A 26,535-nucleotide genomic window follows, 5' to 3' on the forward strand; every position below is an offset into this window, starting at 1 on the left:
TTGCCACACTCGTTGAAGTTGCTACACCTGACGTTCCTCGGGACATGTGCGGGCAGTGAAGAGGACGTGTCTGCGGAAGTTGCACCTCTTGACGTAGCAACGGAACTCACCGACGTCATATTCCTTCTTCTGCAAATCCCGCAATGTTAGCTACGCTCATCAAGATTATGCGTACCGGGAGCATGTACCTTGGGCCCGTCGTGGGCTCGTGCTCGGGCTGCATCACGAAGACAAGTGATACATCCGGAGGAACTGAATCCTCGTCTGCATCCCAGGAGGTCACTATTGTCGGCTCTTCGACCCCAGCCTTGATTTGGATCAGACCTTTCAGACCGTTAGTCGACCCTTATTGGGTAGGAGGAAGACCGCCATGTATCAGTGTTATATCGGAGTGTACGAGATCGACGACCATAGAAGGCTCTCCTATAACGCGTATGGTATTGGCTCGAAGGCATCGCGATTGTTCCATGCTTTGAGTATTAGATGTGCCAGAGTTCATGCTGTGCTTGTCGAATCTAGACAGTGAGTAGGGTATGGAAGTGTAGCATACGCACTGCACTCTCCCTATAGCGCTCTGCAAACAAAGAGCCACCCAGGCGATCGTGCCACATGCAGCACAAGTGCAACCGCATCGTGAAGCAGGCCAAACCGGTTAAGGGAGACGGAGGCAGCGCAATGTGGAGCAGAACGATGCCAGTGGCGCGCAAGGAGTTACTTGTAGCATTCAGTGATTGTCATTGAGCGAAATCCAGACGAGCCACCGGTCGAGCCATCAAGATGTGACTGGGGACCTACGTAGGACACCATGTCAACCGGGGGGAAATGCATTAGACGTCTTTGTTGATCGAAAGACATGTGGTAGGCTGTAAGTGTCTGGGACAATGAAAACTGCCTCTTGGACACGGTGCTTGAAGACGGAAGCCTCGCGAGAGACCAAAAGCCTGGCTGCGCTGTAGGACAATTGACGCGGGTTGTTCACTTGCTGACTAGCTTCTTCTTGAGGTAAAACAGGTAGCAAAATTGAGACAGCAGACTTCACTGCAATGCAGGAGTATTATGTTCTATTTGGCGCGTAGGCCGAACGAGCGACATCGGGCTACGTGTGGAAGCATGTTATATTGCTGGTAAGTAAATGGTCTGAAATTATATCTACTAACGATCGTACCAGTCTTGGTAGTGACAGTGAGGAGAAGCCACAGTGTGAAGGGTGCATGTTCAGCTCGGATTCTGTAAGACAAGCAAGGTCCGCTTAGGCTCTCGCCGTAGGTGCACATACGTAAAGCGCGCATCCTTGTCTTACCGTACAACAGTGCATGCCAACTTCAGAGGCATATTTGCGGCCGATGCGGCACAGGCAATCATTAGTAGGCGTTGTAAGCTCGCCATGAGTCCGTATCATAGGTAGTTGGCGCCTCCATCCTGTCACAAGGTGAGTATGTCAGCCAACAAGTAGGTCCCGGAGCGATGATGTCCTCATAAGCTTGTCTTAGGTGATGAAGAAGAGTGCACAAGTTGCGGACAAGAAGTTGTGGGTACTGTGTGCGTAGGTGCGACAAATCTGAATAGAGAACATCGGGATTGTTCCACGATCACGCGCACTTCTTCGACTGGCAACTTCGCCCTACTCTGGTTGGTCCCGATCACTACTGCTATGCTCTCTGAAATTTATTTGATGTAAAGATGCGTACGGGCGTGAGGTATGAAGGAAAGCGTTGAGTGATCGATGGCAGATCAGGGATCTAATGCGAAGTAAGTTACTAACTACTATGCGCCGCTCCACGGAAGCTTAAGAATATACAGGAATCTACACGACAACTATGCACATCGTACTTTTCACACACCCAGCTACAGTCGGCTTACTGCTACAGAATAAATATCTAGGGTGAACGACCTCACTTCCACTGCGCCCTCACGACTCAGAGAATGATGTCAGAATCTCGACGATTCTCTCGAGGTAGGGGTCTACAACCTCGGGTGTTGCCCATGCCTTGTTATGCTTGAACTGGATAGTCATCTTCTTATTGAAGGTCCAGACATGAACTATCGCCAACGCAGGAGCGACCTTCAGGTTGACCGTGACATCCGGAACGCGGATCTCGCCTTCCGACCGCGAGTCTGGATGGAAGGCAGCGCCCACAGTCGTCTCCGGGGGAGGAATGGCGCGCAACGTGCCCGGCACGAGTTTGTTGAGGTCGCCCATGCTACTAAATAACGGGAAGAAGGGAATCTTGTCGAGGATCGAAGCGTCGGCGGCGAGGGAATCAATCATTCGCTGGCAATCGAGGAGATAGTGTCGGATGATGTGCCAGAAGTAGGGCGAGTTGACGACGCCTGCGTGTCCGTCCTTGCATTGCTTCGCCACCTCCAGGATTGCCGCATGAAGACCCTCCTTCGTGTTAAGGCCTGCAAGCGACGGTGCGCGGATGAACATGGGATAGTGCGCCATCCGTACCGCAATGCCGCGAGGGTCACTCCTGGCCCGCGGCCACAGGTCGATTGGCAAGTGATGCTTGAAGATCGGGTTCTGTATATCTCTCCCCGGCCGAGCCTCTGCAGCGGCAACGACTAAGGCAGCGCAAGCAAGCTGCGTCACGGTCACGTGGTGTTTCTTGCACGCGGCGACGATCGCGCGCGACTGCTCCTCCGACCAAGCGTAACGTATGATATTAGGCTCAACGTTCTCGTCCTTCGAATTGCCGTCTGGAAGGATACCAGTAACGGACTACATGAAAGGCATGGTAAATCCACAGCAGCTATGATTGTGGCAAAGCACACTCACCGGATCGTTGCCCGAAGCCATCAAGGCTTTGTACGCCTCAAGCGCCTTCTGTTTCTCCTCAGGGAAAGCGGCGTCTGGCTCTGGCAGGAGATTCTCATATGCGTCTGGTAATCTCGGCTTCGGATTCGCAAAGTATTCATCCAACTCAGCCTCAGCGCGCCCGGGGTCTGCCAGCAGCTCCGTGAACTGCCCTGCGACGTCGCACATGCCCAAGCCATCCACAGCGAAGTGAGTTGTCTGAATCCCAAACGCATAGCGCCTCTCTCCACCCGGCTCATGACCAGCCTCCTCGAGCCATGCCAGCTTGTATATCTCGCTGCGGATGTCGAGTACATCGTCTAGAGCGTTTCCCCACCAACGATTATGCAGCGCCCCGAGCCATGTCGCGCGATCGCTGTCCTCTTCAAAATCGATGTTCATCCTTGCCTGGCGAAGGGCGTGCGCCTTCGTCAGAGGCGGCAGGTACACGAAGGACGGACCTTGCGGTGTAGACTGGACTCGAGAGGCGAGGAGTGTGTGACGGAGACGGATAGCGGCCCAGGTGAGTACGACTTGCTCATTGCTAATGCGCGCTGTGCCGGAAGACGTATCAATGGAGATGGTGATGAAAGGGTCAGAGTAGCCATGAGGCCCACGAATGTCGAGGAAGTAGCGCTCGGTGATGCCGAACGGACGACTGACGACCTGTGCGCTGGGTTCAGGCTTTGGGGCCGCATTGGGCCGCGGGACGACAAGCGCCGGGTCGATCCCCACACGCTCCGAGACGACTTCGGTCTGGAAGCTCCGGGTGTTGAGACTTCGAATAGCACGCCCAGCGCGCCAACTATCCGAGCGCAGAGGAGGCCGCGCACGCGAGCAAGCAATGTCTCTCGACCACAGAGACAGCGGTGCGGTACCGTGAAGGCCAAGAGGCCCACCGCGTGGACGAATTACAGCGAATGCAAGACGAGACATCGCTGGGGAGGGGGAGTGGTGAGTAGTGCTGATGCTTCCGGTTCAGTATACGCCCATATATCTGAGTGTCGCACGTTCCTGATCGCCATTCCGGACCTGAGATAGGACGCCATAGCTCAATTTTGGTCAAGCACCGGCCCAGATTCGCGTTTTATCCCGCAGGGCGGCGTCAACGCTCGTTTTCCGTATCAGACTGCTTCATCCTTGATGGCATCTGCGTTGTATCTACGTGCGCCAGTGATCCGACCGGACTCAGTGACATGACCTGGCGTTTTCCCCTTGGGATTCCCGCTCGTAGATCCTCGCAAGATCACAGACGCCGAACAGACTCAAGAAGGACGCGGAAAATCGCGATTATTCCAAGTCCCTTCCCCGACTGCTGCTGCATAATGCAACCCACACGGGAGTTCGTCGAGTTCGAAGTTGACGACAAGGAGAACCCTCGCAGGTGAATGAAAGCTTTTCCGCACTCGTACTCGTCGTTCAGAACTTAATGATCTTGCTCTAGGTGGAACACCTGGTTTAAGGGTTTCATCGTTGTCTGGATTTGCTTCAATGCGTTCACCATCACCTGCTACGCATCTACCTACCTGGATGCTGTTCCTTACGTCCAGGAGCTCTTCCATGTAGGTTCCACTGTCGCAAAGTTGGGTTTCACTTTCTACGCTGGAGCTTGCGGTATCGGGCCCCTCTTCCTCGCTCCGCTAAGCGAACTCTACGGCCGCAAGTGGGTGTATGTTGGTAGTGCCTTAGGCTGGACGGGTGAGCTTTGGATGTGCCCGCGACCCTGGACTTTGGATAACTTACCTCCATATCGCTAGCCTTTCAGGTCGGGGCTGCACGCGCCGAAAACACGGCAACGATCCTCATCTGCCGATTTTTCGCTGCCCTTCTTGGGACAGCTTCTTTCTCCAATGCTGCTGGGACAATCCACGACTTGAGTACACCAGGGCTATTCCAATCGTCTTCGACCATGCTCTTCTGTATGGCGCTTTTCATGGGACCTGGTAAGTTTATTTCTGGTCTGAATATGTCGTCGGGCTCAATATTGTCACCGTAGTGATCGGGGTACGCATTGCATCACAACTTTACGACAAATTGACTTATCTGGGCGCAGCCTATCGTGTCCGGCTACATTGTGGAGAACACAACCTGGCGCTGGATCTTCTACGCAGCAATCATTGCGGGCGGCGTAGAAACTGCCGTCTTCGCCATGTTGCCTGAAACGCATCACGGCATCATCCTCATGCGTAAGGCAGCGAGGTTACGGAAGGAACAGCCAGAGTACGACCATCGCTCGTCATTCGAGCTCGAGCGCCCATCTGTTGTGGAAGCACTTCGGATCACAGCCACCCGCGCAGGGAGCATGCTGATCAGCGACCCCATCATTCTCGCAATCTCGCTCTGGCAGACGACCGTATTTGGCATCATCTACCTGTTCTTTGACGCGTTCCCGATTGTCTTCGGAGCACATGGATTTGGAGTAGGCGCGACGGGTTTGACATTCCTTGGCATCGGCGTCGGAATGCTCCTTTACGGCGTCTTCGCCATGACAGTCGGAGACAGGATAGAGGAGTCAGAGTCCCGAAAGGCAGGTGGAGTGCGTACCCCTGAAAGACGCTTGAAACTAGGTCTGCTAGGCGCCATCATTGTGCCCATCTGTGAGTTCTTGACTTCGTATCAAATCGCTACGAACTTGCGAACAAACGTTTCTAGCGCTCCTGTGGTTTGGGTTCACGACGTACACCTCCGTGCCGTATATGGTGCCTATCGTCGCATCAGGCTTCTACGGCTTCGGCTTCCTCGCCGTCAGCCTCAGCACATTTTACTACACCATCGACGCATATACGACGTATGCGGCGTCTGCATTCGCGGCACAGGCGATGATACGGTCGGTGGCGACGAGTGTGTTCGTGCTATTCGGCACGCAGATGTTCAGCGGGCTGGGACCTCGGTGGGCAACATTCATTCTTGCGATGATAGGCGTAGTGGAGATTGCGCTGCCTATCGTGTTCATGAGGAAAGGTGAGGCGCTGCGCAAGGCGAGTGGATTTGCGAGCCTGGAGGCTGAGCACGATCATGTGGACGCGTCGAGCGACGAGGAGAAGCAGAGTGTGGATGACGAGAAACAAGTGTGGGTAGAAGGCCAGACCGCTTGATACTAGACGTGTATTGTGCTTAGTATAGATAAACGTGTCAGAGTGCTAGCATTTTGTAAAGTGCCTCATCACCAATAACAGGAGATCGTACAAGTGGCATTTTGTAAATGTGAATTCCATATAGGTGTCCTTCCTTGTGGCGAAACCCTGGCATCGGCGATGGTGTCTACCACTACTAAAGATTGCCGCTCAGTTAGGAATGCCTAACTTCCGTTGCCAATGGCACTGATTTTTCAATAGATGAGCAAACGCTCTCGATGGTCCGCCAACCACGGACTGGTCTGCGGAGAGTCAGGATGCGTCGCCGAGTTTCTGAGGCGCTGGCGGGAACACATCTTGATCCCATCACTTTATCGGTTCCAATGCCTCGGGCAGTCTAGATCTGCCTCCGAGATTTCGACTCTCCCTAGTCAGCGGCCTTGATCTAGATTTACGTTCTACTCGCTGGACGCAGCAGTCGGCCAAGTTCAAGTTTAGGGAGTTATGTAGTCTTGCCCCTGCTCCTACTCAAAGCAAGTGGCGAACGACCCATCCGCATCACCTCGACGGGACGAGCCACAAGCGATGCGCAACTAGACGAGGCGGATCAGGAGTGCCGCTGGCAGGGTTGCATCTTCAATCCGATCCCGGCCAGGTGAGTCCGGGTTGGCAGTCGGCGCGTTATTTGATGACCTTGCCTTTCTGCGGTATCCCTTATCTTTATGGTCGGAACTCTACGTTGGCCGCGCTCTGGCTCCATGCTACATCATTAGATCAATATCCTCGGATACGTTCCTAAGCACCACCCTCACATAAGTCGCTGGCAATCACATATGTCTAGCAACCATCGCTTATACATGGAAGCTTCCAGAATCGCTGTGGGAATTAGCTGAAATAGCTCCCGGGAGGCGCATTGTTTTCATCTAATCTGTAGGCGTAATTGACATTTGTTTTGCCGTTGTCTTGCATCTCAATGACTTGACAGCTGGAGCACTCGATTCCGATGGCTGTTGTCAATATCGTGGAACACGCCATGCAATAACTGCGCCATCTTTATGCCGTATTATTCAAATCGGCATTTCTCCATCCGGCGGACTCAACGCTGGGCGTTCATATGGTGCCTGAACGAGTTTCCTGTCAAGATAACATCTCGCCGCTATTGCGATTTGTCTAACTCGATGAAGATAGCCGCATATGTCTGATGGCCGCTCGCATATTCATACGAAATCCTCTGCTCTGGTCTCCGATCGGAAAGTCGTATGGTAGAACAATTAACAGAAGATCAAAGATCACTGACCAAAGCCGCATTCCGCCCCAACTCGCCGACGCCATACCGAATGTACCGCCGTGCTTAGTGAGCAATCAGCGGTTGAGTCTGATGTGCGCGCTCGCCGCCCATGCGCTGCCGCTGCTCTTTGCCATTTCGGCAGGTTTCTGCCCTCATAACGTTACCCGCGCCCGTGTGCTCCCGCCAGCCACTGCACCAATAGGCAAATCCCTCCGCTTCCTCCTTCCGCGATGTCAGATGCCAGCTCTGCAACATCTCCCGCTCCCAAGCATGAACCTGACTTCGAGTCGGAAAAGGAGACCAAGACGCCGCCACAGGTCGAGGAGGCTCCTCCCCCACCCACACAACAGCTCGACGCGCCTCCAGACGGTGGCGCAGAGGCCTGGATGACCGTCGCAGGAACCTGGTTCCTCGCATTCATCACCTTCGGTGTCGCCACAGTATGGGGTGTATTCCAGGACGCCTATGTCAGCAACTCCACATCGCGCTTCCAAAATATCTCTGTCTTCAGGCTTGGCTTCGTCGGTGGATGTGCCACGGGTTTCGCATTCCTTGCTGGCCCATTCTCCAACATCCTCGTCTCCAATTTTGGCGTCCACAAGACCGTGCTCGTTGGTGTTATCATGGTTGCCATCTCGTTTGAGCTTGCGTCGATAGCGAAGGAGTACTGGGAGCTGTTTCTCTCTCAAGGTCTTATGTTTGGGTAGGCGGAAATATATTTGCATGTGGGTGGGGACGTCGCTCATGATGGTGGTGGTAGTCTTGGTGCATCGCTTGCTTTCATCCCGTCTGCTGGTCTACCGTCGCAATGGTTTGCTAAGCGCCGCAATCTCGCCACCGCTATTGCTAGTGTAAGTGGCGTCACTGCTTTGTTTTACGTTCTCGTTATTGACGCTCACCCGTGCGCAGTCAGGCAGTGGGATCAGTGCTGTCATCCTGTCGTCGGTCTGCCAGGCTATCATCGACGCGAGCTCGATTGCATGGGCGCTGCGATTTCTCGGGTTCCTGACACTGGTGTTCGGGCTGGCAGGTGTATCGCTGATCCGTGTGCGCACTGTGGCGAAGAAGCAAGTCCAATACAAGGTCCTGGATCTGAGCATCCTGAAGGTCCGGGGGTATCCGCTGTACCTCGCGTATGCTTTCCTGCAGTTCTTCGGGTACTGCACGCCTGTGTTCTTCATTCCTAGTACGTATATGCGTGTGCAGACCTAAGGCTACATGCAGGTGCTTACTATATCGTTTGTGCTTCAGGTTACTGCACGGCAATCGGTCTGAGCCCGACGAAGGCGTCTGGTGTGCTGTCGATCGCGACGGGTCTCAATGCCGTCGGGCGTGTGATGGCTGGCGTGTTCGGGGACATCATCGGCCCGATCAACGTGCTGATCATGTTCAACTCTCTTACGGGTCTGATGTGTATCTTGGTGTGGTACTTCGCTAAGACCTTCGGGGACATGGTCGGGTTCGCGATTCTGTGGGGCTTCTTCTGTGGAGGTATGTACACATGCACGTGTTCATAGACCGGTCATTGACCTTGACCTGTATACAGCTTACTGGGCACTGTCGGTTCCGGTGTCGGCGAAGATCGTTGGTGAGTACCATCTGCGCGAATAGTCACATCCGTTTATTTTAGCCTTGCTTACTGGTCAATCGCGACAGGCTTGCCAAGGCTCGGTTCTGCGGTGGCGCTGCAATTCCTGATGAACGTCATCCCACCTGTCTTCGCCGTCCCGATCGGGTCGCGTATTATCAATGCTACGGCGGCGAGCCACCACGTAGCGGAGGAGTCGCGCACGGCGTACAAGTACTTGATTGTATTCACCTTCCTGGTGCCCGTCATCGCGTCGTTCATGCTAATACCCGTCCGACTGGGCTTCAGCAAGAAGCTCATGGTGAAGGTCTAAAGCGGAGTATATGGATCAGTAAAGGTCTATGTGGTGATGCCCTTGCAATAGCACACTATGATACCAAATTCAAAATTACTGTTCGTTCATAGGCTCAGTGGGCCAGTTGGTTCAAATCACACGTCATGCAGGTGCCTGCACTGGTCACCGAATTGATTATAATAGTGCTGGAAATGGCAGGTTGTATGGTGTTTTACGTGCTACACACTATACATAAGAGACCTGTACCATATAGACCAATGGAATCTGATAAAATTGCCTCGAACTAGCTGAGCGGCCTCCGCTTGCTCTTTGAGCTCACTGCTTACTGTTGTGCTGGACGGGTTGTCTCTAGTAAGAGAAACCAGGATCTCAAGTGACTTAGTTCGATCATGGGATCTTGTCGAACGGCGGTCATATGTCCGTGCTAAAAACACAGTTCAGATACAACTGCTCAAACATTCAGCCCTAGGGCCTAGTTTAGACATAAGGATCTCGGCGAAGTGGCATCACCCGCCGTGTCGAACTGAACTGGGCTGCCTATCCGAACACATCCCACCCGGCTCCGAACTGACTGTATATCATGGTGGTTCATAGATGACATCGTCACACCGGCTGGACTTATGGTCGATCTAGTAAATTAGTCAGACTCCTTTTTTTCAGCCATAGATTTAAGTCAAACACCTTGCCAAGGAGAAGATAGACTTATCGGTGGCTGAAGATACAGGAGGTTTGGGTGTTGATCGCGCAACTACTGCACTTGCCATATTCGGGCCGCACTCGATCAAGTGCGTTGCCGAACGCGTCCACCGACGTGGTGACTACGTGCCGTCTTCACTCCCTTGTCGCCGCTAAACCTCAAAGCAAGCCCAAGCTTACGAGTCGATGCAACATTTATTTGACATATACAGGGTTCAGCCTTATCGCATTGACAGTGGGACTAGAACGTAATGTTATCGGTATCAACCCCGCAGCCATCATTCTCATGGCGCCAACCCTTCCGCGTACGATAAGTACGCGCCATGAGCGTTTCTTCGCGGGGTTTGCAGGCTTTCCCGTCTGCTCGACATGGCCCGAAGCTCCTTTGCCGCCTACCTGAAGCCTTCAACATGGGCGCTGGAGCCCGAACCATCGACGTTTGCGCCTAACAGCAGGTGGTCAAACAAGGATATGGACCCGGTGCCGATTCGTTCCGTGAGTATCACGACGACGTGATGTGGTCTGCGGCTGACGACTGAATGCACCATTCCAGCGAACGTGGTCCACAGTCAATTACGTCGCATACTGGATTTCTGATGCGACTAACGCTGCTGTGTGGGAGCTCGCGTCGAGTATGTTGGCAACTGGGCTGTCTTGGTATGTGCTGAGATGTTACAAAATGTGCGAAACCTGAGCGATGTATGATCTGCAGGCGCCAGGCACTTCCTGCGATTGCTGTGGGCCATTGCATCATCTCAGTCGTGATGGTTCTGAACGGGACGATCGGCGCTCGGCTTCATGTTGCCTTCCCTGTCCTCAACCGGTCTTCCTTCGGCTTCTGGTTCAGCTACTTCAGCGTGATCAGTCGTGTATTGTTATCACTGTTCTGGTTTGGTATCCAAACATATACTGGATCAGAATGTGTCTACCAAGTACTGTACTCTCCGCCATTGAAGAAAGATCCCATGACCTACCTTGTTGCAGATGCTGAAAGCTATCTGGCCCTCGCTTGCACGCCTCCCGAACCATTTGCCCGAGAAGTCAAACATCACAACGTCAGGTAAATAAGTGCCTTTACTGTCGGCGCTCATGCTAACCAACCCACGTAGGGATTATGTGTTATTTCATGTATTGGCTCATTCAAGCGAGTGGCTTCCCTCATCTATTCGACCTCCTGCTAATGATTGCTGACAATAATAATGATAGTTCCCATTCATGCTGATATCACCGCAGCGGATCCGCTGGCTGTTCATGGCGAAGGCCATAATTGTACCGGTGGCATGGCTCGCCATGTTGATTTGGGCTTTCGTCAAAGTGCCTGTCAACTCCAGCGGAGGTCTTTTTAATCAACACTCAACGCTTTCTGGTAGCGATATGTCATGGGCATGGCTCAGCGCGTTGAACAGTGCATTGGGAATCTACTCAACCCTGGCGGTCAATATCCCGGATTTCACTGTAAGTAATCTTTCCAGCGAAGTGTGGACAATCTGTAACAATTTCACATCAGAGATATGCGAAGAACGAACGAGCGTGAGTTATCTATCCCGATTGTGTTCACTGACGCAGATGTCTCATTCTCTATTCAATAGTCAGTACGTTCAGCTTGCCATCATCCCAGTAGCATTCACACTCTGTGGTTTCATTGGAATGGCTGTCACGAGCGCTGGCATAGTCCTGTACGGTCAGACGCTCTGGGATCCACTCAAGCTCATCAACCAATGGGACAACCGCGCGGCCGCGTTTTTTGCATCGTTCGCGTTTGTCCTCGCCACACTTGGAACGAACATCGCCGCCAACTCCTTGTCAGCCGCGAATGACATGACAGTCCTATTTCCACGGTATATAAACATCCGCAGGGGCCAAATGCTGTGCGCGTTGCTGGGTGGCTGGGCGTTATGCCCGTGGGAGATCCTTGCGAGGTATTTAGCAGTCATCTGAAGCGTCCACCTTGAATATCAATCTCTGTCTGCTTACAGCGCGGAAGGGTTCCTGTCGTTCATCAACGGCTACACCGTCTTCCTAGGCCCATTTGCCGGTATCATGGTCACCGACGTCGGTCTCTTCACACGATCTGACTACGCTCACGTTCTAATTCCCTCATTGTCCTCCAGTACTGGCTTCTTCACAAAGGCAGAGTCGATGTCCCTTCCATGTACCGACCGCACGGACGCTACCGGTATATGTACGGATTCGTGAGTGACCGTTGCAAATAATGCGTGAGTGTTAGTATTTATCTCACACCCCTCTCCGCTAGAATTGGAGAGCAGTACTCGCGATCTTATGCTCTGTACCTCCGCTCTTCCCTGGATGGATTAACTCGATCAACACCGACATCAATCCTGGGCGCGTCGCGCGCCTCTTCAACTTCGCATGGATATATGGGGTAAGCGGTTCGTATAAGTACAATCGGGGCATTGATCTAAGCAAAATTCTCGTAGTTCACTGTCGCTTCGACAGTCTACTTTGTCACCTCGTCTCTGTTTCCTGCACGGGAAACATACATACCAGAAGCTATTCTCCCAGACGATGCTGAGGATGCCAGTCAGACGTCGGATGCGGAGGACGACAAGAAGAGCATACAAGCGGAGGTCAAGGAGATCTTGGCATGATCGTGAGATTTGCTCTCGTACGATCAATAGATTTCTGTGCAATGCGCGATTCGCCCGAGATCTGCGATGTGCTGCGGTATTCGGAATTGCTTGAGAGGTGCTTGTGTGCCAGTGTATTCGACGGCCGTCATGGAGATCGTAATCGCTCCCAGACGGCGGAAACTATGAATACATTGATCGATCAAAGTCCGAGCCTCATTGAGTGCAATGATAGCACACTCACATGAGCTCGGTCCACCGACACGTGGGGCTATGTACATATTCTTGACTGCCTTTCAATCATGCAGACTCAAGAGCTTCGTAGAGAATGGCAGGGCAGAGAGTCATGAGGGTACGCCGTCGCTACTTTGAGAATCACAGACAAGATACTCATGACGGGTCTGGTACGAGATGCTGTCATGAAAAATCATGTCGGAACCATGCGCCTCGGAGAGAAACTTCAAAGTTTTCATTCCCAGTGTAATCTGAGAAGACCACACCACAAGTCTGCGATACATTGCTTGAGTACGCTGTGTCCGGTGTGATGGGCTTGGCTACATGTAGCGGAGTATAGGCTCAGTACTGTGGCTGCGATTTGTGGCTGAGACGAAGCCGGCAGATAAGACGCGATCACGTGATCGCGTTTTGCGCGACGCGCATCATCCCTCACTGATCTCGCTGAATATTGACCTGCCTGTTACCGGAACTTGCACCAAAAGAGCACTCCACACCGACGCCGCAGCAACGTGCACAACAAAAGAGCCGATTCGATCTCAGAACACCTACATACACCAACGAGGGACCGCACAACCGCAAGCGCAAGCGTGCCCCCGATTCAAAACGACCATGTAACGTGTAATGTGTGAGCTAGCAGCGCCAGACTCGAATACGGACGGACGGGGAAGAGGCAGTCAGATGTGGGCTAGGCGGGAGGGCAAGATGCAGGGTATATACACGACACGGGGAAAGACCAGCTCCGACGCATGCCGATGCCGACCCGGGACCAAGGACGAGGGGGCGAGGGGCGAGGGGCGCAAGCGCACGGGAAGGGAGCATCGCAGATGACGAACAAAACGGCAGCGGAAAACAAAAGCGAGAAACTGGTGGGGGACAGGGAAACGGGAGGGCGAGCGCGACCTGAGACCTGCACGGCCGCACTCCGCAGAGCGTCGAGCCCTGCGAGGGTATACATGTGCGTGTTCGCTTCTTCACTTCACTTCTCTCTCACACTCTCCGCTTCTTCATGGCACGGGTTACACCCATCCGCGTGGGTGCGCTCAGTGCGAGTGTTCGTGCGCCAGCGTGCGCTTGTGGCGCCGCACGAGCGAGGCCGGCGGGGGCGTCACGACAGGCTCGGGGATCTCCGCGCGACGGTTCGCCGCGGCGGTCGCGCTCGGGACGACGCCTGGCTGGCTCGCGCCGAGCGAGGACACGTACGCGTCCTGGAAGATGTCGTCCTGCGCGCCGTCGTGGAAGCCGTAGATGTCGTTGTACACGGGCGGCATGTAGTAGCCCTCGTTCATCTGCGCGGGCGAACGAACGTGTCAGCGCCTGCGACGATAGCGCAGAGGGACAGGCGGGAAACGCACGTTGTTGCCCTCGGCTTGCATCCAGTACATCGGGAGCTTGGGCCCGATCGTGCAGTTGCCGGGGTTGGCGGCCTCGTTCTGGTCAGAGTCTGCGCCGCAGCTGTGGATAGATGATGAGTGTCAGGTGCGCGATGAGTCGGACAGAGAACACGCACCGGCGGGGCAGCATGGACTTGCCGATGGGTGTGGTGCCCGTCGCGCCGGTGACGTTGCAAGAGAAGCCGTTCATGTACACTGAGCAGAATCGTTAGCATCACACTCATCTTCGAGAGCGAGTAACGTATACACTCACTCTGCTCAGCACCGCTCTTGTCCTACATCGCCCCAGGAGTCCGTCAGCCACGTCCTCCGCCCCGGGCTCAATGCGCGCACTCACCGAGTGGATCCAGAACCAGGCACACGTGCATCCCTCGGGGCCGCACGCAGGCATCTCGGCGGGGACGGCGAACTCGGTGTTGAGGTACCACACGCACGTCTGGTTCACACTGAAGATGGTGAAGTCGTCGGGCTGCACCTCGCTTCCGTTGCCCTTGTACGCGATCGCGAGCGCGCAGCCCATCACGTCGTCGATGCCCGTCGTGTGGAACTGGGACGACTGCTGGCCGGGGCATGGCCAGTTCGAGCCGTAGCCGGCGTCGCCTCTGCGTTTAGGGGTTCCAGCGTCAGTCGGCCAGATTAAGAGAGGCAGGTCGCATGAAAGAAGACACACCCTGAGGAGGAGTTGTACCACACAGTGGCGCCTTTGTCGCAAGACAACTGGCTGTTGATGGTACCGCCGGCAGGCAGGTCGAAAGTGTCTCCAGGGAGAGGGGGGTGGTCCAAGTGGCCGTGCTGCAAGTATGCAATTAGTCAATGTTTGGAAAAGGGACTGCATGCGAATAGCCGCTCGTAGTACACAGCGAAAGCCGCAGAATCGAGCTCAATATGCCGAGCAGTGGAAGGATCCGCGTATGCGCGCGTCAGCCGCCAAGAGCGCTCGTTGATATTGGCGTAAACACAAGCGATTTTGCGCAGTTCCAAACCAAGACCTGCACACGCAAGAGAAGACTGCTACTCACGAACCACCACTGATCAAATGTATAGCCAACGAGGGGCGTGACGGGACGGTTGTCGTAGGAGTAGTCTTGCTGGGTGACGTTGAAACCGTACATGGACTTGTCCCAGAAGGCTAACACGCGGGGGATGCTGTAAACATCCAATACCATGGAACACCATCGCACGGCACTCACCAATGTGGGCAGATGCCAGAGGGACGAAGGCCGCAAGGGCCAAAACGGCGGGTACGGTGTTAATCATGTTGCCAATGCTCTTCCTGCAGGAGGTTCAAGTCGAGTCGGTTCTAATTCAGGACCAAACGAGGGCGAGGTCGTAAAGAATGTGAGTGCCCGGTGGGCGGGGAACCGTGCAGGGGGTGGAGGCGAAGGAGGGGGATGGGAAGGAAGGGCTTATATGCTTGGCACATTTTGCGGGAGAGAGTGCTTGTTGGAGATGTGACCGCATGGAAGGAGGGGCTTCCCTGCGCCTATCGCCTTGCCTACCGTCCTCGGCACAGAATCCCTTGCGCCTTCTCTCCTCGGCCCCGCGCGCACACCTCCTTCATGACGTCCTCTCTTCTTTTTTATTTATTTTATTTCCAGTTTCATATCCGCTGGAGCTTGCCTGGATAGCATCGCTGCACAATCGTCGCCCATCGTAGACACTTACCGTGCCAGCCTCAGGCCTGCATGTGAATTCGGCCAGTCGCGAAAGGCCCGCTAGAACGCGCTGCCGACAAGCTTCCCGTCCGCCGCCCTGTCTCAGCAGCGAACCGTCGGCGGGCGGGCGCTCACATACGTCGCTATATTTACAACCCAATGCACGCATGAGATATTTTTTGCCTCCTCCTGATCGTCTTTTGCCGCTGTCCGTCCTGTTCTCGTCACCGGTGGCTGTCACATCCTTCCGTCCCACTCCCTCACCCTGCTTGCAGCCCTCGACTCCCCTCCCTGCGAAGACGATCCAGAGCGGACATGAACTGTTTTCCTCCTGCCTCGACCGCGCCCAACACGGCCATCTCGAGCGGTGCGGGAACGGCCAGCCCATTCTCGGCCAGCAGTGATGCCGCGGCGCGCACGGCCGTCTCGTTCATCACCTTTGCCGCGCCCGCGAAAATGGAATTCGTCAGGTACGCGAGCGCAGGGCAGGACGAACCCGCGCACCGCCCGTGGCGGCAGCGTATAGGCTCGGCGGCATAGTTGTGAGCTCATTTGGCAGTCGGCGGCATAACCGGTGAGTGAAAGAGCATGGAAATAGAACGATGGGCGCCCGCGGAGATGGGTTGTCCGACGACTTGTGTTCGGGCCCGTATACGGCGGCTCGATCGTTTCTCCACAGTGCGTGCTCAACGCTCATATGCCAGTCTTGGACTCGGACAGCGCCTTCCAGGCTACCTCCTCCCTCAAATCTTGGACGTCCGCTGTGCAAGTGGTCGCTCGTTCTTCATTGCATTTCACACCTTAGACAGCGGCCCGACGTTCGTTTTTTCAACGTCAACTGCCGAGACAACGCAGAAATTGACCTCGAGCAGGACACCCCGCAACCAACTATCGTGCCACGCCGCGCACAGGCCAGCCAGGCTCGTTTGGGCAGTGCATCTGCTCGGGTCGATTGAAAGATGATCGTACTTGACACCCGTTCATCTAGCATTCACTGTTCGCCGTCGCCAGGGGGACCGCGCCGCCTCGGTGCGGCCCGCTGACAACCAGCACTGCGCAAATTGCATAGCTGTCGCTGGCACACAAATTGCACGCGCTGTCGGATCCAGTACAGTCGAAATCACACCATTACTCCTCCCCTCGACCGATGTTGGGCTTCGTACCATTTTACACCTGTGGACGACGCCATGAACCAGATCGTGCAGACCGACAGCAGTCGTGGGGACTATGCACGCACGGGCGCACAGATGTCCTCGCGAGGGATTGGGCGTCAAGCTTGTCCGCTGGTACTCTAGCGTTGTGTACAGAGCACACCCCTCATGTTTCTTTCGCGGCTTGCAGGGCAAAGATTGTTCAGTGAGTCTCGATCCGTTTCCCCTTCTCCGACGTTGGCGTCGCTGCATATGGTCGGCGCTCAGGTAGAACAAGTCACCTGAAAGCTGAGATTTGAGGGCTGATTTCCAAATGGCAAGCGTCAGCTTTCATACGCGCTTCAGACTTTCCGTAATGCGACTCGTCGGACACGTGTACTCGTAAAGCCAGGCCTTGTACATATTTTTGCTAGCACGATAACGTATCTTGCCCCCTTCTCAACGTCTTTGGGGCGATTGTGACCAGTTATCGTTTGCCTGCCTGGGCCGGTACTCGCCATGAGGCAGACTTCGTCTCTTCTCTCGTGGAGGGCCGCAGGTCCTATGACTGAGCATCCCGATAGGCCTGGTGTAACGTAATGCTGCGCACCATCTGGAGTAGAGTATATCTATCACCGCCATCATTGTACTGCTGAGCACCAGTAAGTACGATGTCTTTCGCCCTCCCTTGGTACCCGGATCGTGATTTCATCGAGCCTGATGGGGTTGAGCCTCCTCCGTCAGACGAGCTCGATGAAGACTCGACCGAGTCTCAGTCACCTGCTGCCGAGCCAACATCCCCTGTGGAGGAGGAGGCCAAGTCAGAGCCGATTATACGGAGCGCGGAGTATTTCTTCGAAGACCAGTTCGTGTTCTTTCGTGTGGTTGCTGTATGTGTGTCGTGGTGTGTGCGCCGACGGGCATGACTGATACAGTCGCTGACCGGGCAGTCTGACGACGGCTGGATCAAAAGACCGGCCACGGTCTACAAAGTGCACCAATACTTCTTTGTACGTGACTCGGAGGTATTCCGCGACATGTTCACGTGTCCCACCGGGGAGCAAACCGAGGAAGGGAGGACAGAAGCAACCGCGATCCTTCTACCCGGAGTCAGCCATCACGAGATCGAGTGTCTGCTCTCGTTCTTGTATAAAGGGTATGCTTCTGCGCTCTAAAGCAGCGCAGCCGCTCATCCTGTTCCTAGCATGTACGACCACACGAAGTACGTCGGAGACTGGATCGCGTTGCTCTCGATCGCATCGCGATACATGTTCGATGGCATACTTTCGCGTGCTATCAGGGAAATCGAACTGCAACACTCGTCCATCGTCCCTGTCAAGCGCATTGTCCTTGCTGTGAAGCACGACATCCCACAATGGCTCAAACCGGCCTATTCGGAACTCTGCTTGCGCGACCGGGCCTTGAGCTCCCATGAAGCAGAGGCTCTGGGTCTACCGACGGCTATCCGGCTGGCAGAGGCCAGAGAGAAGATGCTGTTGAAACGCATCGCACGCCTGAATCAGCCGGTAAGCAAGATCGTATGCCCTAAAGGGAAGGAAGGTTGCCGCTGCTGTGAGCACGCTCGACAGCGGGAAGTCACTAAGAGCGCCACGGCGGAGGAAGAGAAACAGCTTGCTGAGCATGTTGTAGAGGAAATCTTCGGTCTTTAGTTAGTGGATTCTACATGAACTATGTCCGTAATAGGTACAAAATGTTGCATGTGTTGAGCATGTAGTCATCTACGAGGTCGTCGAATGTATCGTGCATGATAGTCGTATCCCATGCGTCTGGATCCCCCGCGCTACCACCGCCATTAAAATGTCTGGTAACGTCTGGGGCATGCCGATTTTCCGTTTAGTGCCCTTTTAGCGTCTGCTTAATGGTCACAAATTTTATGACTGATGCCTTTCTTTTGTTGAAGGCACGGATCGACATAAGGGGCATAATTCAGAATCCAGTTTGCAAGCCGTCTAAGTTCTGCCGGAATGTAGCCACTATTCCTAGCCTACTTTTTCACGTACCGTACAATGTTCTTCTGTATTTCAATATAACCAATTGACCAGATGTAACCCATGTAAATGCTACAAGACTATTAGTACACAACAGACTCTATAGGCAGCACAGGGGTAGCCTGACATATTGTGGCTGAGGGACTAAAGGCCCCTTCATCCACCTCAATACTGGTTCAAGAGGTGGTGAATATTTATAGATAGTATATGGAGGTGTGGGCAAAAGTCGTTAGGAGTAGTTACCAAAACAAGCAACCTTTAGAACGCTTTGGGACACGCAAACCTCGTTTGGAAATGGTCACGCGACGCGTGACATGGTACCTATATACGGCCATGATGCGCGCACTCTCGCCGTCCTCGAACGTCTGAGCAGTGCACCTGCTCGGGCTGACTTGAAAATGATCGTGTTTGATGTTCTTTGCTCTTGCACTCGCTGCTCGCTGTCGCCAGGGAGACTGCTTTGCCTCGACGCGGTCTGTTGTCGGCTCAAGTTCACACCATCTGAATCGCTGCCACTCAGGTATATGTGTACGCAGGCAGGCAGGATGCATCATGCAGTCTGCGTCATACTCGTGTCGGCAGCCTGCCCGCTTTCTTTTGTGGTCGGTGCTAGAGACCTGAGCGTTGAGCATGAAGCCAGCGATACCGAGGTTCGGCTCTCTTCCTCTCTCCGCCATGTAAGATCTCTTCGCCCTCACTAGAATTTTAGTAGCACCGATCAAGAGTCGTCGTATGTATGGCAATGGATCCTTCACAGCGTCACAGAAGCTGCCATTACCGTCGTTCTGCCTTGTCGAATTTCAGCTCTATCGGTGGCTGGATGACTGGGAGAGATGGACAGAACACCACGAGGTGATTGCGTTCTGTCTGTCCCAGTACACCTTTTCACTTATATGTACAGTAGGCCTAGTCTTATGACCCTGGGCGTCAGCGCCATTCTTGGCATTAAGGTTAGGAGGCTACTAGTCATGGTTGTGCCGTCGATACGTCGAAGGGCCCATACAGTGCAGTCCGTACCAAGTACTCTGGCAAACACCCCACTAACAACATCGATGTCCTCAAGTCTTGTACACCACCGTGACGTCCTATTTGGCCCGATATCAGTCGATGACTCTGCGTCGGATGAATACTCGACCACGACCGACTCCGAGCCTCAGACGCCTGACCTCGAGCCGTTTTCTCCAACGCCTACACCGCCAAGGCCGGTCCAAAGCGCAGACTGGTTTCTTAGTGATGGGAACGTATATTTGCGAGTGAATGGTGTGCGTTCTTCACATTCTTGTCGCTGATGAAAGAAGCGGCTGACCGTTAGGCGACAACGCGTAGGCCTGCGATGGACCCGACATAATCTACAAAGTACACGGATACTTCCTGCAACGCGACTCGATTATATTCCGCGACATCTTGTGTGGAAGGCGTGGCGAAGACGGCAAGTCAGAAGACGCCGCGATCTTTGTGCCGGACGTCGTCGAACATGAGATGGATTGCTTGCTCTCATTTCTATACCACGGGTACGTTCGCTCGCAGACCTTGAGGGGATCTGCGCGGCCAAGGGCAAATGGATCTGGCTGACCTGAGCTACGGGCGGCAGGATGTACAAATGCACGACTTTGGTCGACGATTGGACTGCACTGCTCGCGATCTCCTCACGGTACATGTTCCACGAGATACGCCTGCGTGCCATCTCGGAGCTCGAGGCGCAACACGCGCGCATCAGCCCCGTCCGGCGCATCGTTCTCGCCGCCAAGCACGACGTCCATGAGTGGCCGAAGCCGGCGTATGTGGAGCTCTGCATGCGGAACGATCCGCTGTCGCCCTGGGAGGCGAAACAATTAGGGCTATACAATGCGGTCATGCTGGCGAAGGCGAGAGAGGTGGTGCTGCTGAGACGCGTGACGATCCTCGAGGCCGCCCTGGGCAGCGGTGCTGGCTGTCCATGCGGGACCGAGGTCTGCGAACGTGCCCGGCTGCGGGAGGCCCAGAAACGTGCACCGGAAAAGGACGATTTTCACCAGTTTGTGACGGGTGTTGTTTCTGAGCTCTTCTCGCTGTGACACGAGGTGTGGCGAATATGCTTGCCGCCCAGGTTGCTCCACATCTGTCAAGGTGTACATGCTGCAGTCGTTTCTTCTGGCTGGCGCAACCTGAGGCGCGCTTGCTTCCTGGGCCTTTGACACGATGTGGGAGACTGATACAAACGAACTAATGAAGCGGTGTATACTGTGTACCGAAAGACTGGCAGCAATCTGTACGTCCAAGCTGATTGATTCGTGGTTCATACTACCAAGAAAACTCAAGACATGATTCTGGCTGTCCAAAGCCTGCTTGTGTGTTTTAGAGGACTGACGGAAGCATTCGACATGGACCGATCGAGAAAATATGACATCATGACTTCAAACGATCTTCTCGATCGCCCTCTAGCTGTCGAGCAGGCCACGCAGATGATTGACTACTGAGGACCGGGTAGTTCCACAATTGACGATGTTGCAGTTGGCGAGCCTCAATGAAATTTCCAGATCTTTGCGGGACGCTAAGAGGTTCGGTGTGGAAAACAAGTAGGATATAATGCGCAATCGTGAGGCGCGTGCCGAGCACCACTGCAAACTATGATCATTATTAGGATTGCGGCTCTGCTTACTTATGCCCCGCGAATATGCAATGTACAAATTTGACTTAAATGTGTTCAGATCGATTGCGTACGGGTATCAAAGTCTAGCGGCATTAGTTTTAAATATTCGGTAACATAACAGGCCGCTGCGAGCATCGTTGCCGGGTTGGTCACGTATCTCTAGATTGAAGATTCGCGCCGCGAGATCCGTCCAGCTTGGACGCCTCCTCCCGCTCACCACCTGCACACGCTCTACACCTTCGCCATGAGCTTCTTGCTGAAACCCAGCCGGACGGGCACGAGCATGAACGATGCGATGACAGGCACCAGGAAGGTGAACACGATCAAGTACTTGTACGCCGTACGCGACTCCTCTGCTACGTGGTGGCTCGCCGCCGTAGCATTGATAATACGCGACCCGATCGGGACGGCGAAGACAGGTGGGATGACGTTCATCAGGAATTGCAGCGCCACCGCAGAACCGAGCCTTGGCATACCTGTCGCGAGTGACCAGTAAGCAAGGCTAAAATAAACGGATGTAACTATTCGCGCAGATAGTACTCACCAACGATCTTCGCCGACACAGGAACAGACAGAGCCCAGTATGCTGTATACAGATCAACGTCAATGGCTGGTCTATGAGCACGTGCGTGTATACACACCTCCACAGAAGAAGCCCCACAGAATCGCAAACCCGACCATGTCCCCGAAGGTCTTGGCAAAGTACCACACCAAGATACACATCAGACCCGTAAGAGAGTTGAACATGATCAGCACGTTGATCGGGCCGATGATGTCCCCGAACACGCCAGCCATCACACGCCCGACAGCATTGAGACCCGTCGCGATCGACAGCACACCAGACGCCTTCGTCGGGCTCAGACCGATTGCCGTGCAGTAACCTGTCATAAACCACTTAGCATCTGCATGTGACCTAGGGTCTGCACACACATATACGTACTGGGAATGAAGAACACAGGCGTGCAGTATCCAAAGAACTGCAGGAATGCATACGCGAGGTACAGCGGATACCCCCGGACCTTCAGGATGCTCAGATCCAGGACCTTGTATTGGACTTGCTTCTTCGCCACAGTGCGCACACGGATCAGCGACACTCCTGCCAGCCCGAACACCAGTGTCAGGAACCCGAGGAATCGCAGTGCCCACGCAATCGAGCTCGCGTCGATGATAGCCTGGCAGACCGACGACAGGATGACAGCACTGATCCCACTGCCTGACTGACGACGGGGTGAGCGTCAATAACGAGAACGTAGAACAAAGCAGTGACGCCACTTACACTAGCAATAGCGGTGGCAAGATTGCGGCGCTTAGCAAACCATTGCGACGGCAGACCAGCAGACGGGATGAAAGCAAGCGATGCACCAAGACTACCACCACCATCATGAGCAACGTCCCCACCCACATGCAAATATATTTCCGCCTACCCAAACATAAGACCTTGAGAGAGGAACAGTTCCCAGTACTCCTTCGCTATCGACGCAAGCTCAAACGAGATGGCAACCATGATAACACCAACGAGCACGGTCTTGTGGACGCCAAAATTAGACACGAGGATGTTGGAGAATGGGCCAGCAAGGAATGCGAAACCCGTGGCACATCCACCGACGAAGCCAAGCCTGAAGACAGAGACGTTTTGGAAGCGCGATGTGGAGTTGCTGACATAGGCGTCCTGGAATACACCCCATACTGTGGCGACACCGAAGGTGATGAATGCGAGGAACCAGGTTCCTGCGACGGTCATCCAGGCCTCTGCGCCGCCGTCTGGAGGCGCGTCGAGCTGTTGTGTGGGTGGGGGAGGGGCCTCCTCGACCTGTGGCGGCGTCTTGGAGCCGCTCTCCTTTTCCGAGTCGAAGTCAGGTTCATGCTTGCTGGGGGGTTTGGAGTCAGACATTGCAAAAATTTGGCAGCAATGTGAGCGGCACTGGGGAAACGACGCTACTAGCTGGGGGAACGGTGCTAGATACTTGAGACCTGCCGGGGCGGGGAACAACCGCGGAGGGATTATGAGGGGGCGGAGGGTGTTCTGCCGAGGAACAAGGCGATCGGCGGTGCGCTGGGCGGAATGGCCGGCTGGGAATGGCGCTCATCTGTCGCAGAGAGTTTGCACAAAGGTGCGGTGATGGCTCGGGCGCTCCGATCGGAGAACTCCTTCGAATCTGCCAGTGGCCAGTGTACTGCACAGCAGCCTGCTGGACATCCGCACTCGGAGCTCTTCCAGGCGGACCTCCACCTGCATTTGCACGTAGAGGAGTTGTTAGCAATGTTGCCAATAGCGGCTGTCGTGGACGCTGTGTCAATTGATTGTCAGAACATTGGTTCCCTATCAGACCTGATGTTGCGTACTTACACCGTGGCTATCGCGCCATGCCGTTTCTTCACATCCTCGGCGTGACACCAGTGGTGCAACGAGGACACCGCTAGCTGTCGCCGAGTACCATCCGGAGAAAGATGTTAGTAATGCTTTTGATGGAGTTCTTGTCCGCGATGGCCAGCCTGCATAACAGCACCCGAAACATCACGTATCATGAGGCTAGATGACTCGGAAGGTGACAGCTGCCAGAAGACATACGGGAGGGAGCACGGCTATGTTCTGTTGTGGTTTGTCAGCAACCAGCGCCTCCCACCAGATCGAGAGAAGGGCGCCATTTGCCATTTACAAATCTGCCTCCGACGGAACATCCTCACTCCGTGGGCGCATCTAGATCCCTCACAGATGTACTAACGATCCTGATCTGCCGGGCCAGATGCCATCGGCATCCCTCGAAGCGTCCGGCTCCCCAGCGCCTGCTCCATGACAAATGCCAAATCAGGATGTGGTCGCGCCCTCGGACGTTGTCCGGTCGCTCCCCGAGGTTGTTGCACTCGCACGGCCGCCATGGTCCGGATAAGCGCATTGCATATACGAACGGAGGTGAAGATATGCCTGGCAGGAACGTACGTTGTTATGGACGTTTCAAATACGGCGACCCTGCACACTTGCATTCTGTTGTCTGTCGTCGTGAGGTTCTGATGATACGGGCTGCGACTTTCCACCTTGATAATTGCCATCAATTCAGAAGCTTCCGTCCAGATCCCACATGGGCATCAACGGCAGGTGGAATCGTCGTGTTTATTGTCAGGGAAATGTCAGGACTTCATTTTCTTCCTCCCGTGTGTGCCTTGTTGATTCGTCTCGTTGCCTATCATTGATGGAGAATAAACGATCATTGCCATCTCGCTTCGTCTATCTAGGCTTACAGTAAATCGCAAACATTCTGTTCAATCACGGAGCCTGTTCCTGCACCCACGCCCGTTTATCGTCGTCCAAGCTGTGCGTCTCTGTCTGCTTCTCCTCGTCGCTCGAGGCCTTGTCTTCAACCACGTGTTCATGCTCGACTTCGACGCTCGCGAAGCCACTCGCCTTGCGCAGCGCCTCGCCCTTCCTCATGAAGACGATGGGCAACGCAATCTCCACTACACCTATCATCGCAAGAATGAATGTTGCCCACCGAGGTCCCAGCCCGCTGAACATCTGCGTGCCGAATAGCACGAACACACTCGTCACCACTGACCGTATCATCGCCTGTGCCGCGAACGCAGACGCCGCATACGTCGTATATGCATCGATGGTGTAGTAGAATGTGCTGAGGCTGACGGCGAGGAAGCCGAAGCCGTAGAAGCCTGATGCGACGATAGGCACCATGTACGGCACGGAGGTGTACGTCGTGAATCCAAACCACAGGAGTGCTAGAAGATTCGGTTCAGCACATCCATCATAGACTACGACCAATTGATAAACGGGGGCCGCTTACAGATGGGCACAATGATGGCTCCAAGCAGGCCTAGCTTGAGACGCCGCTCGGGGGTGCGGGTGCCGCTCTTGCGGGACTCTGATTCTTCGATCCTCTCCCCAGCTGTCATGGCGAACACGCCATACAGTAGCATCCCGACACCGATGCCGAGGAATGTCAGGCCCGTCGCGCCGACGCCGAAGCCGTGCGCCCCGAACACAATCGGGAACGCGTCAAAGAAGAGGTAGATGATACCGAACACGGTCGTCTGCCAAAGCGAAATCGCAAGGATGATCGGATCGCTCACGAGCATGCTCCCTGCGCGCGTCGCGGTTATACGCAGCGCTTGCGCGACGCTGGGCCGCTCGAGCTCGAATGCAGAGCGGACATCACGCGCAGGGTGCTGCTTCCGCAGGCGGGCCGCCTTGCGCATGAGGATGATGCCATGGTGCGTTTCGGGCAGCACCGCAAAAACTACGGTCTCCACACCGCCCGCAATGATCGCAGCATAGAAGATCCAACGCCAGGTCGTGTTCTCCACGATGTACCCAGATACGATAGGCTGGGGAATGTGAAGGTCAGGAATATCCTCGGGAGAACTAGAAGAGATGCGCGGATCCACGGCTCACCCCAATCACTGCAGCGGGAGTCGCGGCGCGTTAGCGAGCGGCAGATGCGGGTGCAGAGCGGCGGTACGGACCTGGCCCCATAAACAATGCCATACAGAACAGCATGGTCGCGGAGGACTGGAATAGGCCTGGGACGCTGAGATCGTGGATTGATCCTGCGGCATTGGAGAAGGACGCAGTCCCGAGAAGGGCCGCGAAGAAGCGGCAGATCAGGATCGTAGCCGTGTTCTCGGCACACGCAGCGCCGACTTGGAATGCTAACGGAATGGAGGTATGTTGATAAGTCTACGCCCGTTCTCGCAGTAGGAGTTCTCACCTGTCCAGCCTAGAGCACTGCCTACGTACACCCATTTGCGTCCGTAGAGTTCACAGAGTGGGGCTAAGAACAATGGCCCCAAACCGCATGCCCCGGCGTAGAACGTGAAGCCCAGTTTAGCGACCGTGGAACCAATGTGGAAAAGCTCTTGGATATAGGGAACGGCATCCAAGTAGGTAGATGCATAGCAAGTGACGGTCAATGCGTTGAAGCATATCCAGACAATGATGAAACCCTTGAGAAGCGGGTGCCACCTACAAGGGACAGACTGAGCTTTGAAAGTGAGAACAAAAAAGCAGTGTAGCACCTGCGAGGATTCTCCTTGTCATCGGCTTCAAACTCAACAAAGTCTCGTTCGGGCTGCATAATGTTCAGTGTCGTAGTCGGGGGGTGGATCCTCAGAGGCTCACGAGGATTCTGGCCTTTTGCGCCCTTCTTGAGTT

General features: G+C 54.6%; 10 protein-coding genes across 10 annotated transcripts; 5 read left to right on the forward strand and 5 right to left on the reverse strand.

Moving 5' to 3' along the window:
* Nucleotides 1-1,909: 1,909 nt before the first annotated feature.
* POSPLADRAFT_1059907 (hypothetical protein) lies at nucleotides 1,910-3,733 on the reverse strand (the record flags this gene model as incomplete). The annotated part of the gene is made up of 2 exons (XM_024481204.1): nucleotides 1,910-2,722; nucleotides 2,780-3,733. The coding sequence occupies 2 exons, from the start codon at nucleotides 3,731-3,733 to the stop codon at nucleotides 1,910-1,912; spliced, it is 1,767 nt and encodes a 588-aa protein (XP_024335607.1).
* A 389-nt stretch (nucleotides 3,734-4,122) lies between these two features.
* POSPLADRAFT_1184502 (hypothetical protein) lies at nucleotides 4,123-5,942 on the forward strand (the record flags this gene model as incomplete). The annotated part of the gene is made up of 7 exons (XM_024489085.1): nucleotides 4,123-4,181; nucleotides 4,242-4,495; nucleotides 4,555-4,740; nucleotides 4,794-4,801; nucleotides 4,851-5,182; nucleotides 5,300-5,394; nucleotides 5,450-5,942. The coding sequence occupies 7 exons, from the start codon at nucleotides 4,123-4,125 to the stop codon at nucleotides 5,890-5,892; spliced, it is 1,377 nt and encodes a 458-aa protein (XP_024335608.1). The 3' UTR covers nucleotides 5,893-5,942.
* Nucleotides 5,943-7,389: 1,447 nt separating this feature from the next.
* Nucleotides 7,390-9,060, forward strand: POSPLADRAFT_1035912 (hypothetical protein; the record flags this gene model as incomplete). The annotated part of the gene is made up of 6 exons (XM_024477114.1): nucleotides 7,390-7,862; nucleotides 7,920-8,010; nucleotides 8,069-8,345; nucleotides 8,411-8,650; nucleotides 8,706-8,747; nucleotides 8,816-9,060. The coding sequence occupies 6 exons, from the start codon at nucleotides 7,390-7,392 to the stop codon at nucleotides 9,058-9,060; spliced, it is 1,368 nt and encodes a 455-aa protein (XP_024335609.1).
* A 1,047-nt stretch (nucleotides 9,061-10,107) lies between these two features.
* On the forward strand, nucleotides 10,108-12,347 carry POSPLADRAFT_1035913 (hypothetical protein; the record flags this gene model as incomplete). Its single annotated transcript, XM_024477115.1, has 11 exons — nucleotides 10,108-10,233; nucleotides 10,292-10,395; nucleotides 10,451-10,798; nucleotides 10,848-10,866; nucleotides 10,972-11,193; nucleotides 11,246-11,268; nucleotides 11,328-11,657; nucleotides 11,715-11,790; nucleotides 11,850-11,930; nucleotides 11,993-12,121; nucleotides 12,177-12,347. 11 exons carry the CDS (start codon nucleotides 10,108-10,110, stop codon nucleotides 12,345-12,347), a joined length of 1,629 nt encoding a protein of 542 aa, XP_024335610.1.
* Nucleotides 12,348-13,603: 1,256 nt separating this feature from the next.
* On the reverse strand, nucleotides 13,604-15,211 carry POSPLADRAFT_1049008 (hypothetical protein; the record flags this gene model as incomplete). The annotated part of the gene is made up of 8 exons (XM_024479646.1): nucleotides 13,604-13,849; nucleotides 13,916-14,015; nucleotides 14,071-14,149; nucleotides 14,208-14,229; nucleotides 14,292-14,556; nucleotides 14,625-14,746; nucleotides 14,974-15,083; nucleotides 15,145-15,211. 8 exons carry the CDS (start codon nucleotides 15,209-15,211, stop codon nucleotides 13,604-13,606), a joined length of 1,011 nt encoding a protein of 336 aa, XP_024335611.1.
* Nucleotides 15,212-15,554: 343 nt separating this feature from the next.
* Nucleotides 15,555-16,043, reverse strand: POSPLADRAFT_1035915 (hypothetical protein; the record flags this gene model as incomplete). The annotated part of the gene is made up of 3 exons (XM_024477116.1): nucleotides 15,555-15,587; nucleotides 15,620-15,752; nucleotides 15,874-16,043. The coding sequence occupies 3 exons, from the start codon at nucleotides 16,041-16,043 to the stop codon at nucleotides 15,555-15,557; spliced, it is 336 nt and encodes a 111-aa protein (XP_024335612.1).
* Nucleotides 16,044-17,410: 1,367 nt separating this feature from the next.
* Nucleotides 17,411-18,409, forward strand: POSPLADRAFT_1151541 (hypothetical protein; the record flags this gene model as incomplete). Its single annotated transcript, XM_024486544.1, has 3 exons — nucleotides 17,411-17,629; nucleotides 17,675-17,895; nucleotides 17,944-18,409. 3 exons carry the CDS (start codon nucleotides 17,411-17,413, stop codon nucleotides 18,407-18,409), a joined length of 906 nt encoding a protein of 301 aa, XP_024335613.1.
* A 1,391-nt stretch (nucleotides 18,410-19,800) lies between these two features.
* Nucleotides 19,801-20,802, forward strand: POSPLADRAFT_1152083 (hypothetical protein; the record flags this gene model as incomplete). Its single annotated transcript, XM_024486618.1, has 3 exons — nucleotides 19,801-20,010; nucleotides 20,075-20,259; nucleotides 20,340-20,802. The coding sequence occupies 3 exons, from the start codon at nucleotides 19,801-19,803 to the stop codon at nucleotides 20,800-20,802; spliced, it is 858 nt and encodes a 285-aa protein (XP_024335614.1).
* An 806-nt stretch (nucleotides 20,803-21,608) lies between these two features.
* Nucleotides 21,609-23,339, reverse strand: POSPLADRAFT_1075740 (hypothetical protein; the record flags this gene model as incomplete). Its single annotated transcript, XM_024482849.1, has 6 exons — nucleotides 22,802-23,339; nucleotides 22,654-22,744; nucleotides 22,318-22,594; nucleotides 22,019-22,258; nucleotides 21,922-21,963; nucleotides 21,609-21,853 (listed from the first exon to the last, which is right to left on the reverse strand). Exons 1-6 carry the CDS (start codon nucleotides 23,266-23,268, stop codon nucleotides 21,609-21,611), a joined length of 1,362 nt encoding a protein of 453 aa, XP_024335615.1. The 5' UTR covers nucleotides 23,269-23,339.
* A 1,300-nt stretch (nucleotides 23,340-24,639) lies between these two features.
* Nucleotides 24,640-26,458, reverse strand: POSPLADRAFT_1059915 (hypothetical protein; the record flags this gene model as incomplete). The annotated part of the gene is made up of 6 exons (XM_024481205.1): nucleotides 24,640-25,103; nucleotides 25,169-25,709; nucleotides 25,777-25,784; nucleotides 25,848-26,033; nucleotides 26,093-26,346; nucleotides 26,400-26,458. 6 exons carry the CDS (start codon nucleotides 26,456-26,458, stop codon nucleotides 24,640-24,642), a joined length of 1,512 nt encoding a protein of 503 aa, XP_024335616.1.
* Nucleotides 26,459-26,535: the final 77 nt, after the last annotated feature.

The sequence above is a fragment of the Postia placenta genome (genome assembly GCF_002117355.1).
Source record: "Postia placenta MAD-698-R-SB12 unplaced genomic scaffold POSPLAscaffold_13, whole genome shotgun sequence".
Lineage (NCBI taxonomy): Eukaryota > Fungi > Basidiomycota > Agaricomycetes > Polyporales > Adustoporiaceae > Rhodonia > Rhodonia placenta.